At 40.7% G+C, this 18,849-nt stretch overlaps 1 protein-coding gene across 1 annotated transcript in view; it reads left to right on the forward strand.

Annotated features, from left to right (window-relative positions):
• Positions 1-18,849, forward strand: part of PGBD5 (piggyBac transposable element derived 5) — a 119,127-nt gene that overhangs the window by 83,654 nt on the left and 16,624 nt on the right. The window contains exons 4-5 of the mRNA XM_070733941.1: positions 10,081-10,261; positions 15,047-15,244. Of these exons, the coding sequence (XP_070590042.1) occupies positions 10,081-10,261; positions 15,047-15,244 (379 nt within the window). The remainder of the gene's footprint in view (positions 1-10,080; positions 10,262-15,046; positions 15,245-18,849) is intronic.

Raw genomic sequence — 18,849 nt, forward strand, 5'->3', positions numbered from 1 at the left:
TCGATGATAAAATAAATCTGGAAAAAATGTAGCACGAATCCCAGCGACCAGTTAGATCTCACAGAGTTGGCCTTCTCCGGGTCCCGTTGACTAAACAATGTTGTTTGGCGGGACCCAGGGGAAGAGCCTTCTCTGTGGTGGCCCCGACCCTATGGAACCAAGATATCAGAGTTGCCCCCACCCTCCTTGCCTTTCGTAAGCTCTTAAAAACCCACCCCTGTCATCAGGGATGGGGGAATAGAAATATTCCCTTCCCCATGGCTTATAAAATTTATGTATGGTATGACTGTATGTATGACTGATCTCTTAAATTGGGGTTTTTAGATTTTTTAATACAGTAGAACCCCGACTTACGAGACTAATTGGTTCCGGAAGGAGGCTCGTAAGTCGGAACGCTCGTATGACGAAACATTGTTTCCCATAGGAAACAATGTAAAGTCAATTAATCCGTGCAACAACAAAAAAAACCGCTGCCGCCGAACGCAGAAGTTAGCGTTCGGCTTCAGGAGACAGCTGCGAAGCGGCGCGCGTGTTTTAAAACGTGGCAGCCGGCCTGGGGGGCTCGGGGGCTTCCAGCACCCCCCCGAGCCCCCCAGGCCGGCTGCAACCTTTTAAAACACGCGGGATACGAGCGCCAAGGAGCTGTCTCCTTTAGCCGAACGCGGAAGTTAGCGTTCGGCTTCAGGCGACAGCTCCTTGGCGCTTGTATCCCGAATGTGAGCTCAGGAGGCGAACAAAAATGTCGCTCCCCTCCCAGCTCTTATCTCGAGTAGCTCGTAAGTAGAGCTGCTCGTATGTCGAGGTTCCACTGTATTAGATTTGTTTACGTTGTCTTTTTACTGTTGTTAGCCACCCCGAGTCTGCGGAGAGGGATGGCATTCAAATCAAATCAAATCAAATCAAATAAATAAACAAATAAAGAAACAAACAAACAAATATACTAGGCTGTAAGAGTATTTTATGTTCTGTCCATCCTCATTAACATATACCGTCCAACTGTTAGGTCAATGGATGTGGAAAGTATTCAGCACATCATGGCATCAACCTCAACAGCGTGAACGAAGGAAGGCAATTGACACTTTTGTGCTGGCTTTCAAATAGCATTCACAATAATCTCAAGAGCTTTTGTTTATCAGCGTCTTGAGAGCACTTTCTTAATATTAGAAAAGAGTCACGTAGGAAAGGATCTTTATGAAGATTTTCAAGTGAACACTTCAAGGCATGAATCCCTTAGGTCCACGGTTGCAATGACTGATGCAGGATTTCCACCCCCACCCCCAGTGACTATATACTTAAATGCATATTTGACTTTATGTTGACGACCTCCTGGGTGCATTTATACAAAGGCCAAGTTGAAGGCAACCACTTATTTGGAGGCTGCCTGCTGTTCTGCGCAGGAAGAAAACAATAATTTGCTCAGTATTGTAAAAGAAGCTTTAGCTGTGGGGGGAATGATTAGTCTTAACCAGGGGTATAATTGAATTAAATCAGAGGAAATTGTATTATCTATGTTGCTATCCTCATATGTGCATATTCCCCAAAAGGAATTTGTAAAAATCTAGTGTTAAAAGAAATATACTTGGGATGGATAATTTGTAGTTAAGTATATTGGGGCTACCAAGCCATTGAATTAAACCATAATATGATCAGAGCTGGGTTCCTCCCAGTTCTGACTGATTCTGTAGAACCAATATTACATGGCGGCCTCGGTCACTGGAGCGACCCAAGCCTGCCACGTCCCTGAACCAGTTCTCTCAGTGTCGCCATAGGTGCCGCCATCTTGTTTTTTACTTACTGTGTATGTGAGCGCAGCGCACAACACTCATGCGCCCTTGCAGCATATCCCTGAGCAAACCGGCAGCAAATAAAACCAGAACCCACTCCTGAATATGATCTACTCTTTTGGACATGATAGGTTACTTGAACATAACAAATGTGATTTATTACCGTATTTTTCAGAGTATAAGACACACTGGAGTATAACACGCACCTTGGTTTTTGGAGAGGAAAATAGGGAAAATAATCTGCCTTCCAGGTATTCATCTGGCTACTGTCCTTAGCCTGGTCAGCTTCGGCACATTATTTTATCCCCTGGTTAGGGCTTTTAAAAAACTTTATTCGGAGAGAGTAACAATGAAAGAGCTTGCAAGCCAGTAAGAGCTAAGAACATTATTAGCACATGGAAAGAAACATTTGGAGCAAGTAGAGCAATAAAAAAACCCTGCAAAGACTAAGCGCTTGGAAAACATTCTTCGCAAAGAGTAACAATGAAAGAGCTTGCAAGTTGGTAAAAGCTGGGAACATCGTTAGCACCTGGTTAGGGCTAGAAAGAAACTTATTTGAAGAAAGTTAGAGCAATGAAAAAACCCTGCAAAGACTTAGTGCTTGAAAAACATTCATCACAGAGAGAAAGTTTTGAAAGAGCCTGCAAGGTAAGAGCTGGGAAGATTGTTAACAGCTTGTTAGGGCTGGAAAAAAAAGCTACATTCAGCATATAAGATGCACCCAAATTATCAGCCTCTTTTAGGGAGGAAAAAGGTGCATCTTATACTCCGAAAAATACGGTAATTAGGATTTTGTGTATTTTATGAAGTGAGTTCCTCTATGCCCTAGGGCTGTCATCACCCACAGAGGAATACTTGCCTTATTTTTAATAGCAGCCTCATCCCCGTTGATTCTATCAAAGGATAGAATCTTCAAACTGATCATCTGACATGAAACTGACTTGTCACCCTCATGTTAGACATTCATATCCCTGTGATCTGGTAGCTTTCAGTCGCCTGTTTTGGGTTTGAAGAGAATCTAATTATAAGACTGTGAAATGACAAAGACTTAGCTTGTCTGCACAGGGAGAATAAAGTTCAGAATTTGGAATTTGTATGTCTATTTTATATCCTTGAAGCTGCAAAAAAGGCACTCCCTGAGAATTTGGGATGCAGTCTCAGATGTTCCCACTGAATTGTACATACTGAAATTGCAGTGGGCCAAATTAAATACAAGGGAATAATAAGCTTGCCTGCCTTTAAATTACTAAACAAACAAACAAACAAACGACAAGTAAAATAAAAGCTCATTTTAGTCTTGTTGTGCCCATCTTATCCGCCTTTTTGGCATGTTGCACTTCAACATTTTATCTATCTATCTATCTATCTATCTATCTATCTATCTATCTATCTATCTATCTATCTATCTATCTATCTATTTATTAGATTTGTATGCCGCCCCTCTCCATAGACTCGGGGCGGCTAAATAAATCGGTATACTGTAAATCAAAGTCAAGGGCATTTTTCAAGCCATAAAATATTGCCCATCCATGCTTTCAACATCAAATAAAAGTAACAGTGCAGGATAATAGGTAAAAGTCATTTGATCTGCTTTTGAAAGTCAACTGGCCTAATTTTGATCATATACAGTATATGAATTTAGTTAACTCTAAGAATGAGGACAAACTTTCTGGCAGACATCAAACTTAGAATTCCCAAATGGACATCTTCTAGCTGAGTCCACTGTTTTTGTGGTCTGTTGTTAGCTGTAAATTTGATAGGTCAAATTATGTTCTTTTCCACTCAAGAAATCCTTCAACCCCTCTTTTATTCCTGATGGGGGTTTTTTTCCCTCACAAGGAGTTAAAGAAATATTTAATTTTGGAAGCGATGACCAGGAGGATTCTGTTTGGTTTGCCTTTCTTCTCATTTTATTCATAGTCTTACAAACATATGTTTGTCAGAGTTCCAAGTAATATACCCATAGCAAACAGAACTCTGAAGGTAGATTCCTCAAAGAATCGTTTTATTGGACATGACACATTGGCATAGGCTGGTGAAAACCGACTCTGAATGTTCCTGCAGTTGTCACCTAATTAAAAGTAAAAGGTTTTTTCCCCCTTCCCCAAACAATCAGTCACATGGTCCAATCAAGGTGTCATCCGGTTACCTGGTAACTTCACTCCTCTCTCTGACCACCTGTGCGAATGTCCTTGGTTCCCAGGAGAAAGTACAGTGGTACCTCTATTTATGAACTTAATTTGTTCCGTGACTAGGTTCTTAAGTAGAAAGATTTGTAAGAAGAAGCAATTTTTCCCAAAGGAATCATTGTAAAAGCAAATAATGCGTGTGATTGGGGAAACCACAGGGAGGGTGGAGGCCCTGTTTTCTCCCAGGAGATTCCTAGAGAGGCCCCATGAAGGTTTCTCCCCACCTTTTCCGGCCCTGATTCCCCCTAGGAGATTCCTAGAGAGGCCCCCTAGGAGGCTTCTCCCTGCCTTTTCCGGTTACAGTTTCGGAGGCTCGGGTTTGTAAGTGGAAAATGGTTCTTGAGGAGAGGCAAAAAAATCTTGAACACCTCGTTCTTTTCTAGAAAATTTCTTAAGTAGAGGCGCTTGTAGGTAGAGGTACCACTGCATATGAATTTAGTTAACTCTAAGAAAGGGGACAAACTTTCTTGCAGACATCAAGCTTAGAATTCCCAAATGGACATCTTCTAGCTGAGTCCATTGTTTCTGTGGTTCCCACAAGGAGTTAAAGAAGTATTTAATTTTGGAAGCGATGACCAGAAGGATTCTGTTTGATTTGGGAATGTCCTTGGTTCCCAGGAGAAAGTACTTTGTTTTGGCTACAAAATCCCAACTATCTATCTCTATTCCCCCCTCCCCGTAGTGGGATGCTACTGGTGCGGTAGCAGACTGCACACCGGTAGCCGCTGCCAGATTGCGCAATTGGTGCGTGACCCCTCTGGTAGCAGTCCTATGGGCGCCACCATCTGTTTGTTTGTTTGTTTGTTTGTTTGTTTGTTTGGCTGGTTGGCTGGTTGGTTGGTTGGTTGGTTGATATGCTGACCCTCTCCGGCGATTTACCACATATAGAAAATGCGACGCCGCAAAGTCCCTGAGGGGATCGAGGTCTTCAGAGGGACTTAGGGCAACCCAGACGCGTGGGGTCACTCACGAATGCGAATCCTAGAAAGAAAACTTGGACACATTTCTCTCCGGGTGAAATGACACAGTTTTGGGCCGTGCACTTCCTTTTATTGGGGGGAATTTGCAAATTGGATAAGGTTATACGTATATGTCAAGTGGTATACAAACATCCAATAACATAACTCTAAGATATGACACAACCTCTGAGCCCTTCCTATCTACATATGGCACGTAACTAGTTTCTACTGAACAAATGTCTCTCATGGCCAATTTCCTGGGACCTTTGTTGTTAGAATGGCTATCTCCTGTTTACCTCAAAGCAAGGTCTTTTATTGCTGCCTTCGTCCTGTTTATCCCAGGAAATGTAAATATGCATCCTTTTATCACAGTTCTCATCCTGCTGACACATTCTTGTTATTCAAGGGGGGCTGCCATGAACCGCTTTATGGCCAGTCACTTCCTCAAGCAGAGTTCACCAGAAATGCAGACTTATCTTATATGGTTGTTACATTCAGTCTATTCTGGCTAATGAAGTCGGAGTGTATGAGGCATTTATGTCAGAAGTCCAGATATCATATCCTATCCTAACATTATATGGCAGCTACAAGAAAACAATACAAATATCCTAAATCCAATATTACACTAAAAAGCTGACAGTCTAAAGCCCCAGTTTAATTTAAAAGGCAGTCATTCTCATTCTCTCAAACAAGACATACACTCATTCATTGGCAGGGGCTGATGTCTAATGTCCCCAGGCCTGTCAGCACAAGTGAGTCTTCAGACTCTTGCGGAAGCCAAGGAAGGTAGAGGTGATACGAACCTCTGGGAGCAGCTAATTCCAGAGGGCTGGGGCCTCCACAGAGAAGGCTCTTCCCCTGGGTCCCGCCAAGTGACATTGTCTAGTTGACAGAATCTGGAGAAGGCCCAGTCTGTGGGACTTAACCAGTTGCTGGGACTCAGCAGCCCCATAAGCAAAATCTCACGAGGAGACAGATACGCGCGCGAGATTTCGGCGTTCCATGCATGTGCGGAAGCAAAAAAATCACTGAAATCTTGCACATGTTCCCTCATGAGATTTTAGTATATTTTTGCTTCCTGCGCATGCTCAGAACCAAAAACAGGCTGGGGACGCACACACGTGCACACAAGACAACTGAAGCTGCGTGCACAGTGCACCAGTAGCAGCGATAATGGCAATCCGCCCCCACCCCCTCCCTATCCCTCAGCTCCAGTGTCGCAACACTGAAGCCTGAAAATGGCCTTGGCCAGGTCAGCTTCAAGGTTGACAACAATTGCTTCCTCTGGAAAGTTGCTCTTTTTCTTCCTATAGTTAAATTTACTCTCCAGTAAGAAGAAGGAGAATATGATGTTATCATGTATGTGCACAGGGTGTTTTTTAAAATGATCAAAAGAAAACAAAAGACTAAAAGATGCCTTAGGCTACTTCCGCTGGATGTAATAAAGTCATGCAACCTTTTTCTTTCTCTTGACCTCTCCCTGTTGAGCCTGTCTAAATAAGTGCTCAGTTCTATCAGTTTGCTTTGCTCTCCTTTCGTCCCTTCCTTGCCTAATTGGAGGAGGGAAAAATAAAGAAAAACAGTGAACACGTTGACTATTATAACCTGCTGAATTTAGTGGATTTTATAGTTTTGTCCTCTACAGTTTTAAACAATTTGTTGCTATCCTATATGTGTTGGACCAGAATAAACAAATTTTCTTTCTTATGTTTTTATGGTTTGGGTTGTTGTTTTGGTACCTTTGGATCAATTTGAGCTTCTGGCATTTGCTTGAACAAGCCTCTGCAGTTTTCTTGGCAAAAAAGAAAATTGGAAGTAGTTTGCCCTTTTCTTCTTCATAGGGTTGAAGAGAGAGTGACCGGCCCAATGTCACCCAGCTGTGTTTGTGCCTCCTAGAATTCAGTGTTCCTGGCTTCTAATTTGATGCCTTTGCCCTTATACCACTACTCTTTTTAGTCTGAGATATGTTTAAATATTTGACAACATTTCTTCTTTGAATCTTTTTAGTTTCATGGCTTGATATTTATTCATGTTTCTTGGCTCGCATTTTTACATTTGCTCCTGATCATATATATGATCATCAGCTGCAGTATTTTATGAATTCGTCTGGTCCTTCCTTCCTTCCTTCCTTCCTTCCTTCCTTCCTTCCTTCCTTCCTTCCTTCTATTTGTAAACTTGTGGACATTTTAAGTACAAATCTACCAGTGTAGGTTAATGGACGATGTTGCCTGTCCTAATTTTGACTGGGTCTATTTGGCTCTCAAGCCTTAATTGATTTACTAGCTCTGCATGGAGAGTGAAAAATGTAAGCCTGGGGTGAATTTCCTTTTCAAGGGCAGAATTGTAGGAGAATTAGCCATCTGTCTTTTTTTTTTTTTACATCAAGCAGCACTGAAGAACTAAACAATCCCTATTATATAAATCCAAATTCTACTGTTATGTCTGTCTGAAGAGAAAAAAACAAAAATACAACAAGTAAAAACTAACCATTTATATCATCTATGCTTCTTCATTTCTTTCCACACTGGTATATTTTTATATGACATTTGCAATTTTACTTTTTAATGTATTTTTAAAAACAAATGTGAACATAAAGGTTTTATGCACTCTAAAGAGCTGTGCCGCTGCAGTGGTTAGAATGCAGAATTGCAACCTAACTTTGCCCACAGCTAGGAGTTCAATCCTGACGGGGCTCACGGTTGTCTCATCCATCCTTTCAAGATCGATAAAATGAGGACCCAGATTGTTGGGGTCATAAGCTGACTTTGTAAACTGCTTAGAGAAGACTGTACAGCACTGTGAAGTGGTATATAAATCTAAGTGCTATTGCTATTGTTATTGCTACTGCTACTTGGGCATAATGGTAAACTAACAGGGGAAAATAAATATTAGACTCCTCTCTAATTCCCAGGATTCCCTCTGCTTCGGAAAAGCTATCAGGGTTTGTTAGGACTAAGTCCAAATGGTTTGGTTGTTAATATATAAAAAAGCCATTAATCTATGTTTGTATATATTTGAGTACTTTAACTTTAAATGTACTACTGTATGATGATTGGCTGTGGTGTTTTAAGTTTGCCATAAGAGGGAGCCAGAGATCATAAATGGAGGCTGATGTGTTCCGTAATGCTGATTCATTCATGATTGACTGTGGGTCTGATAAGGAATTCTGTGTGAAACTCTTTTACTCTCTGAAAGTATTGAAGTGTTCGTTAGCTATAATCTTTGTTTAATTTAACTTAATTTAATTTATTAGACTTCTATGCCGCCCAATCCCATGGGACTCAGGGTGGCTTACAACAGTGAATAATACAATACAAAGATGCGGAAGTCAAATATAGATAATAAAAACAGTAAAAAGTCCATTATAAAAACCCTGACACTTATCCAATCAAACACACATACATTGCTCTCTACATGGGGCTACCTTTGAAAAGTGTTCGGAAACTTCAGATCGTGCAGAATGGAGCTACGAGAGCAGTCATGGGCTTTCCCAAATATGCCCATGTTACACCAACACTCCGCAGTCTGCATTGGTTGCCAATCAGTTTCCGGTCACAATTCAAAGTGTTGGTTATGACCTATAAAGCCCTTCATGGCACCGGACCAGATTACCTCAGGGACCGCCTTCTGCTGCACGAATCCCAGCGACCAGTTAGGTCCCACAGAGTTGGCCTTCTCTGGGTCCCGTCAACTAAACAATGTCGTTTGGCAGGACCCAGTGGAAGAGCCTTCTCTGTGGCGGCCCCGGCCCTTTGGAACCAACTCCCCCCAGAGATTAGAATTGCCCCCACCCTCCTTGCCTTTTGTAAGCTTCTTAAAACCCACCTCTGCCATCAAGCATGGGGGAACTGAGATATTCTTTCCCCCTAGGCCTTACAATTTACGCATGGTATGTTTGTATGTATGTTTGGTTTTATAATAAGGTTTTTTTTAGTTGCTTAGTATTGGATTGTTACATGCTGTTTTTTGTCACTGTTGTTAGCCGCCCCGAGTCTGCAGAGAGGGGCGGCATACAAATCCAATAAATAGATAGATAGATAGATAGATAGATAGATAGATAGATAGATAGATAGATAGATAGATAGATAGATACCAGTAAATCACCATTCAGACGTGCCTAGGTGTTAACATTCATGGCCCCCAGGCTTCACAACCTTTTGGAAGTCCAGTAGGGTGGGAGCAATACGGACAGCAGGGGAGGGGTGTAGTTGATTCCATAGGGACAGAGTTTGATGTTTAAGACAAAGACAGGTTGGTAAGAAGATTATAGTACTTCTTGATATTGACCGACTAAATGTGAATGACCTTGACTGTTTAATTGGACTGCGCTTTTATCTAAAAGTAAATTATTTTATACACTTTAACTAATCTGTTTGTGACTGGATCGTTACTCATCATTTACTACTGCAATCCCACATTTCTAAAGGCATGTCCCTGATAACTCAGGGGTAACTCTGATCACTTTTCCTTAACAGGGTCTCATTTAATCAACCTCTAAAGTCACCTGGACAGTGACTAATTTTAGATCTGCTTTGTTCAAAATAAGTCAGATTAATAAATCACAATTTAAACTGGTGTAACCACAGTGTGAAGTTGAGCCTGCTGTTTTTAGGCCACACATTCTTAATTCAGCCAGCATGGCAATTTGCAGTTGGACTACAGTACAAGTGAACCTTTCTGAATTATTATGGTTATATAGTTTGTTTCATTGCTTGAGTGGTATCTTTGATTATTTGTTGACAACTGCTCTAGGTTTGATATGGCATCAAGCTATTGACTCCATGGGTGGATTCTAGAGTAAAGGCTGAGTCCAAGAGATAATCTTGCTTCTTGTCAGGGATTTTGAGGGGTGAAATTGTGACCTTTGCTCTAATGAAATCAGGGATATTGTTTCTTTTGTAGTATTGAGAGAGGAAAACTGACAAAATATTGGGAAAGGCCTATGCAATTAAAATCTCATCTTACCCCACTACCAGCAGGCATGGTCAACTGGGAAATAAAACAAGATTGGAGATTACAAAAGTCCAAGGTATCTTGGTTCCAGGAGGGAAAGTGTTGGTCAATAACAATCACTTTGTACATTAACTTTTCCCCATTCTTGCTGTACTCTGTTCACTCACCCACCTTTGTTTCTTGTTTGATGATTAGATCTATGCCCATCTGAAAGAAAGCAGTGGGACTGAAGGTCTGGATGCTTTGAAAAACAAAGCTCAGCTTCACAGCCTAGTGGCCAAGAGTCTTTGTCAGAATGTCACAGGGAAAAACTGTATCATCTTCACTGGACCCAGCATTACCAGCCTGAACCTCTTTGAAGAATTTGCAAAACAAGGTTAGTTGCCATGGATCTTAGAACAGTCCTTTGTGGGACCTCTGAAACCATCATGAAGGTTGCTCTTATTACACTGCTAAATATAAATCTATAAATCGAGTCTCCGGAGAGGGGTGGCCCTACAAATCTAAATAATAATAATAATAATAATAATAATAATAATAATAATAATAATAATAATAATAATATTTTTTATTTATTTTATTAATTAGATTTGTATGCCGCCCCTCTCCGAAGACTCGGGGCGGCTCACAACAATAATAAAAACAATATAGTAGTGGAACAAATCTAATATTAAAAAACATATAAAACCCTATCATTATTTAAAAAACCAAACAGCACATTCATACCAAACATAAAACAAAGTACTGTATAAAAAAGCCTGGGGGAAAGGTGTCTCAACTCTCCCATGCCTGGCGGTATAAGTGAGTCTTGAGTAGTTTACAAAAGACAGGGAGGGTGGGGGCAGTTCTAATCTCCAGGGGGAGTTGATTCCAGAGGGCTGGGGCCGCCACAGAGAAGGCTCTTCCCCTGGGGCCCGCCAAACGACATTGTTTAGTTGATGGGACCTGGAGAAGGCCAACTCTGTTGGACCTTATCGGTCGCTGGGATTCGTGTGGTAGCAGGCGGTTCCGGAAGTACTCTGGTCCAATGACATGCAGGGCTTTAAAGGTCATGACCAACACAAAGTATAAAAAAGCCTGGGGGAAAGGTGTCTCAACTGCCCCATGCCTGGCGGTATAAGTGAGTCTTAAGTAGTTTACAAAAGACAAGGAGGGTGGGGGCAGTTCTAATCTCCGGGGGGAGTTGGTAATAATAATAATAATAATAATAATAATAATAATAATAATAATAATAATAATAATAATAATAATAATAAATATGGCTCTCCCAATGAAACATTGGCTTTCGAAGGATTCCTTTGTTATTATGAGAAATTGGAGATCATTTGTGTCTCATTGTTGAGTTTTGGGGCAGGGGAGAATAACAGAATCATGGATAATATAGCATAGGGGTGGCAAACCTTTTTTTCCCCTCAGGTATAGAAAGAGTGTGAGCGTGCGCTATGGCGCATGTGCAAGTGCCCACACCCATAATTCAAGGCCTTGGTAGGGCGAAAACAGCTTCCCCCATCCCCTGGAGGCCCTGTGGAGGCTGGAAATGGTCTGTTTCCCAACTTCTGGTGGGCCCAGTAGGCTCCTGTTTTGCCCTCCCCAGGCTCAAAAGGCTTCCCTGGAACCAGGGGAGGGTAAAAATGCCCTTCCCCTATTGTCCCAAAGGCTCTCTGGAAGCCAAAAACATCCTCCCAAAGTCTCTGTGCCAGCCCAAAAGCAGATGGCTGGCACATACATGCATATTGAAGCTGAGCTAAGGCAACGGCTCACATGCCACCTGTGACACCTGTGCCATAGGTTCTCCGTCACTGATATAGCATTCCGGATCTTCCAACTTTATGTTTAAATTTCATTTTAAAGCAAGTGGTTGGCTTTTCTCTTTTGACTGGTTACAAGAATGACATGGAAAGTGAAGTTTATTGGACATACAAAAAAATTGGTCGATACTTTTAAAATCAAAAGAGAATTATAAATAGTAAACCAAAAGAATAAACTGGATATTTAAAAAAAAAACATTTGATATACACAGCTTGGATGAATCTTGTGAGAAGGGACAAAAATAACCAACACCAAGTTTTATTATATTACTTGAATGGACTGATGATTAAGATTGTTATATGTATCTATGTTTACTATTTGCTTAACGTTCTTTTCTCTACATTTTTTTCACTTCCTTTGCAATTTTTACTCTTTCTTACTTTTCTTTCTTTTTAGCTTGTATAATTTTTACTATTTTTATAATTATAATATACTATAGTATATTATAATATACTATAATTATAATCTTTAATAAAATTATTTTGGGATTTGTAGTTAATGTTTGGATTATGAGCCTCTCTCTTTCCTCCCCTCCCTGATTCCTTTCCCCTCTTTCCCTCCCTCCCCCCCCTCTCCCTCCCCCATCTCATAACACCTACATACCAGACGTTTACACATGTTCAGACCAATTTTATGTTTCCCATTCAAAAGTCAGTTCCACTTGCATCAACAGGGCTTTTCCCCATTTGCAGCTCTGGAGAGAATTGCAGCTTCATTTGTCTACTTCTGTCATCGTTTTTTCCAAAACAACTCCCTTGGCTTCTCTAGGAAAGATCATCAGAAGTTGCCATCAATAAATCTTCACACACAGTCTCTCTCTCTCTGTCTCTCTCTGTCTCTGTCTCTCTCTGTCTCTGTTTCTCTCTCTCTCTCCCTCCCTCCCTCCCTCCCTCTCTCTCTCTCTCTCTCACACACACACACAGGGAGGGAGGGAGGGAAGGAGAGAAAGAGAGAGATTGAGATTCAGTCTTTATTGTTTAAAAAAAAGCCATTTTCTGTTTGTTTCAGCAGTTAGGTCACTCAAAGTGACAAGTGATATGAAAATAGCTACTCAAAAGCTATTGAAGAAAGAAGAATATCTCTGGGACTGCCTTCTGCTGCACAAATCCCAGCTTCTGATTAGGTCCCACAGAGTTGGCCTTCTCCAGGTCCCGTCGACGAAACAATGTCGTCTGGCGGGGCCCAGGGGAAGAGCCTTCTCTGTGGCGGCCCCAACCCTCTGGAACCAACTCCCTTTGGAGATCAGAACTTCCCCCACCCTCCTTGCCTTTCGTAAACTCCTAAAAACCCACCTCTGCTGTCAGGCATGGGGGAATTGATTCCCCCGGGCCGTTTCATTTTATGTATGGTTTGTCTGGGATGCATGACTGTTTTTATAATAAGGGGTTTAAACTGTCCTTTTTAACCATTAGATTTGTACTAGTATGTATTGTTGTTGTAAGCCGCTCCGAGTCTCCGGAGAGGGGCGGCATACAAATCTAATGAATAATAATAATAATAATAATAATAATAATAATAATAATAATAATAACAACAACAACAACAACAACAACAACAACAACAACAATAACAACAACCACCACCACCACTAGCAGTTAATGTGTAAAGGGTATCACTATAGATGGCTATCTTTCTTTCTTAGACTGAATATGAGATAAAGGGTTTGATTCTGTGAATGGAGACAATCAATGAACCCCATTAGACGAAGGACCAGCATATGATCAAACTGTGGTCATCTAGACTGCCTTCATGCAGTCCCATTTCTGCACTGTTGTGTTGTGGCACAATATAGCTTTGGATGAAACGTATGATTTAGACTTATAAACAAAGGACAAGACAATTGATTCAGACACAGCTGTTTTACGTTTTGCACACCTCGTTTATTAATGAGGCCCACTGAAGAAAGAGCCTTGTCAGAGGATTTTTAAGCTACAATTTCTCTTTTAATTTTAACAAAGAATAAGAGATCTTGAGCACAAATTAGGGTGGTTGGAAGCCATTGGCTTCAAAATGGTGGCTGTGATGGGCAATCCTGCCTTTGACCCATGTTAAAAAGGGGTGGATTATCCAATGCTACCCACAATTTTAGAACCATTGACTATGGATACAGTTGCTCCTTAGTAATATTCAGGGCCATAGGTCTCTCTCTTTCACACATGGGTACACCCATAAACCTCTTGTAATCAAATCATATGTTTACCTAACACTAGATTTTCCATGTACCACTCTTAATGCCATTAGACTATTTCAAAACAGTTTCATGAGAGATGATACTCTTTTTCTATAACTAGTCAGAACTGAAGAAAAGGTGGTACCTCTGGTTTTTATTATCCCAAAGGTGCTTTTTTTTTTTTTTTTTACAGGAGGCAACAAGACTTTCTTGGGGGGTTTTTAAAGACATTTCACTTCTCATCCAAGAAAGGTTCTTCAGTTCTGACAGGATAGTGAGAAATAGAAGGATTTATATTCCTTGCCGACTTCCAAGTACTTCAATGACCCTCTAAAAGAATGCAAATGCAAGGAATATAAATCCTTCCATTCCCCACTATCCTGTCAGAACTGAAGAAGCTTTCTTGGATGAGAAGTGAAATGTCTTCAAAAAAGCCCAAGAAAGTCTAGTTGCCTCCTGAAAAAAACACCACATTTGGGACAAACATGACCTGGATGACTTGGAGTCTCTACAAACCTCTGGTTTTTATTGTACTTCCCTCAACACTGTCAGACTTTCTACTAAATCTGCACTTCTATTCTACTAGTTTTTCTCATAATTCCTATCACCCATTTCCTCCCATGTTGACTGTATGACTGTAACTTGTTGCTTATATCCTAAGATTTTTATTAATATTGCTTCTTCATCGCTTATTTGACCCCTATGACAATCATTAAGTGTTGTACCACATGATTCTTGACAAATGTATATTTTATTTTATGTACGCTGAGAGCATATGCACCAAGACAAATTCCTTGTGTGTCCAATCACACTTGGCCAATAAAATTCTATTCTATTCTATTGACCTTTTTAGTTTAGAGTTTGATAAGGTAAATATGGTTTTGTATCATTCCTAGGGATAATAAGTAAATAATTGATGAAATTAGTTGTGCCATCTTTTTCTGGGCATGTCATATTCCCTTCTGAAATCAATAAACTACATATCAAGTAGTATTTTAAATTTTAACGCTTTGAAAGTGTGGATGATAATAGCACAATAACTAGTGTGTGACTGTGGTACAGTTTTTTGGGGGGGAGGGGGTCAATTTTGGTAAATAAAAATATGACTTGGTTCATGTTTCTATGCTAGAACCACAAGGTGATAGTATTCTAATGCAAATGTTTATCACTTTCCAACTATAGACATTTATTGCTGTGGATTGCTAAGTACAAGGAAAAGTGACTGTACAGGGCTGCCTTCCTCAATGCTAAACAACCCAGAGACCCCCCAGTCTCGAGGACATTACAGGATAAAAATGAAAGGAAACATGTCTTTGATCTGCTGGTACAACAAAGGCTACTTTAGATTTTTGACCAATGCTTATTCTCCACATCAACAAGGTGAGTGGTTTGTTCTAAAAAAATGACTTCTTTCTATGAGAAGGGGAATGTTTAAGGTCTGAACTATAAGAAAATTGGACAATCTAGATTAGAATGTAGAACAGAATAAAGTTAACTGCATTTTTCAATGCCACACACATATTTTATTAATTTAAACTACCACCATCTTTGACCAATATGCTGAGAGATTGAGGGGCAGAAATTCTGCCGTTACTTAAGACCCTAGTGGAGGAAGGGTTATTCATTCTCTCTTTCCTGTTTTCCCCAAAATAAGACATCCTCTGATAATAAGCCCAATCATGCTTTTGAGTGTATGGCAATAAGGCCAAGTGCTTATTTCAGGGTTCAAAAAAATATAAGACGGGTCTTATTTTTGGGAAAACGTGGTATATATGTATGTATGTATGTATGTACAGTATTGGGCTGCCCCCAGTACACCTGGGATCTCCGTTCTGATGGCGGAAACAGCGTTGTGTGCACATCTGCGCATCTCCGCCGTACGCCCCCATGCACCCCCTTGTGAGATTTTACTTCCGTGCATGCGCAGAAGCAAAGAAATCAGTGAAATCTCACACAAGGATGTGTGAGATTTCTGTGATTTTTGGACTTTTTTGGCTTCTGCGCATGCGCGGAAGCCAAAAAAAACAAAAAGCTGAAAATCACCAAAATCTCGTGCGTGCGAGATTCCTTGGGTAAGAGTTTGGTGATTTTCACCTATTTCTTTCCTCCGCGCGTGCACAAAAGCAAAATCTCATGCAGGGGTGCGTGCACTCACCAACACCTTTGCATGTGCCCCGCCGGCCTCTGGGACCAATCCGGTAGGAAAAGGTGAGTGGTGCCCATCACTGTGTGTGTGTATATGTATGTATGTATGTGTGTGTATATATATATATATATGTGTAGATTGTTCTGAGTTCGGGTTTTGCCCCGTGTAATATTTTGAGTGTCTATGCGACGTTTCGGTGAAATCACATTCACCATCATCAGGCTGAAGTTGTAAGCTTCGTGCTGCTGTAAATATATTTATATTTATGTAAATATATTTATATATCTATATTTACAGCAGCACGAAGCTTACAACTTCAGCCTGATGATGGTGAATGTGATTTCACCGAAACATCGCATAGACACTCAAAATATTACACGGGGCAAAACCCAAACTCAGAACAATCTACATACATATACCCGTGAAAATCTACGAAAACAAATATATATATATATATACATACACAGTATATATATATGTAAGTATGTATGTATGTATGTACATATGAAGGTCTTGGCATATTTGGGTTTCTATTCGGTATGTATGTATGTATGTATGTATGTATGTATGTATGTATGTATGTTTGTATGTATGTACATATGAAGGTCTTGGCATATTCGGGTTTCTATTCGGTATGTATGTATGTATGTATGTATGTATGTATGTATGTATGTTTGTATGTATGTACATATGAAGGTCTTGGCATATTCGGGTTTCTATTCAGTATGTATGTATGTATGTATGTATGTATGTATGTATGTATGTATGTTTGTATGTATGTACATATGAAGGTCTTGGCATATTCGGGTTTCTGCCTGTGTAAGTTTCAGAGATTCCTGGTGATGTTTCGACAAGGTGAACCCTACCTCAAAGCCAAAAGCACCAGCCTGAAGATGACGAGTGGAACCTCATGAAACATCACCAGGAATCTCTGAAACTTACAGAGGAAGAAACCCGAATATGCCAAGACCTTCATACCTGTGCCCATGAAAATCTATGAAAACATATATATATATATATTAATTCAAAATTAAGCATAATATGGTGCCATGTCTAATTGATTTTAAAATGATTAGAAAGCAATTCAGCATATATTAAATTATCTAAACGTGGCTTCTGAGTTGTCATTTACCAACTTTCTACTGAAATAAATGGGGTTCAACAGTTTTTAGCTTTAAGGAAATCAGACCCCTGTCTATCTGCTACATGATTATGTAAGTCAAAAAATTACACAAGTTACACAACTCAGCCAGCATGAAAAGGAGCCCCTCTTTAATAATGATGATGATGATGATAATGATGATAATAACAATAACAATTGTTATTATTTATTATATTTGTATGCCGCCCCTCTCCGAGGACTCAGAGTGGCTCACAACAACAATAGCACTACAATACAAATCTAATGTTAAAAGACAAAGTTAAAAAACCCACTATCATTAAAAAACAGACAAGGTACACAATTGCACCACACTCAAGTCCTACTAGTCAGAACGGGGTGGGGGGTGTATCATTTAGAATCTGCCATTGTAATGTGTTCCACTTTGCAAGCATTTAGCAACTTCCTTGAAGACCAAGAACCTTAGCAACCAGCTGTCCTCTCTACAGACAACTGAAAATATTCTGACAAGGGCTATTAAAAGGGTTACTGTACCTTACAGCCAGGTAATAAAATTGTTAACAAACAGAATTAGACAGGTGTCTGCATGTATTTTCCTCAATCGCTTCTATAAACATCTCAACGTAAGAAAGGAAGAAAGCTGGTAAAGATAGCCTATTTATATAACTCTTCAAATCTATCCCTTGTATCCCTCTCTTCGGAGAGGGGCGGCATAGAAATCTAATAAATTGTTGTTCTTGTTGTTGTTGTTGTTGTTGTTGTTGTTGTAATTATTGCCCCTTGGCTCCACTTTCTAGGGATTTTCTAAACTTTTGGAAACTAATGCTCTGTAGCAGTAATGTCCAACCTTGGCAACTTTTAAGACTGGTGGACTTCAACATCCAGAATCCAACTCTCTTTGCTCTCTGGGGAATCCTGGGAGTTGAAGTCCTCAGGTCTAAAAGTTGCCGAGGTTGAGTACCCCTGCTGTACAGTATCCTACTTCCCATATGTTCTTGGCATACTGAGCCAATGAGGTGGTGAAATCCATTTTTTTTACTACCAGTTCTGTGGTGTGGTATGGCTTGGTTGGCGTGGCAGGGGAAGGATACTGCAAAAATCTCCCTTCCCACCCCACTCCAGGGGAAGGATACTGCAAAATCCCCATTTACTCCCCATTCCTGGGGGAAGGATACTGCAAAATCCCCATTTCCTCCCCATTCCTGGGGGAAGGATATTGCAAAATCTCCCTTCCCACCCCACTCCAGGGGAAGGATACTGCAAAATCCCCATTTCCTCCCCATTCCTGGGGGAAGGATATTGCAAAATCTCTATTCCCACCCCACTCCAGGGGAAGGATACTGCAAAATCCCCATTTCCTCCCCATTCCTGGGGGAAGGATATTGCAAAATCTCCCTTCCCACCCCACTCCAGGGGAAGGATACTGCAAAATCCCCATTTACTCCCCATTCCTGGGGGAAGGATATTGCAAAATCTCTATTCCCACCCCACTCCAGGGGAAGGATACTGCAAAATCCCCATTTCCTCCCCATTCCTGGGGGAAGGATATTGCAAAATCTCCCTTCCCACCCCACTCCAGGGGAAGGATACTGCAAAATCCCCATTTCCTCCCCATTCCTGGGGGAAGGATATTGCAAAATCTCCCTTCCCACCCCACTCCAGGGGAAGGATACTGCAAAATCCCCATTTCCTCCCCATTCCTGGGGGAAGGATATTGCA

The sequence above is a fragment of the Erythrolamprus reginae genome, chromosome 1 (assembly GCF_031021105.1).
Source record: "Erythrolamprus reginae isolate rEryReg1 chromosome 1, rEryReg1.hap1, whole genome shotgun sequence".
NCBI lineage: Eukaryota > Metazoa > Chordata > Lepidosauria > Squamata > Dipsadidae > Erythrolamprus > Erythrolamprus reginae.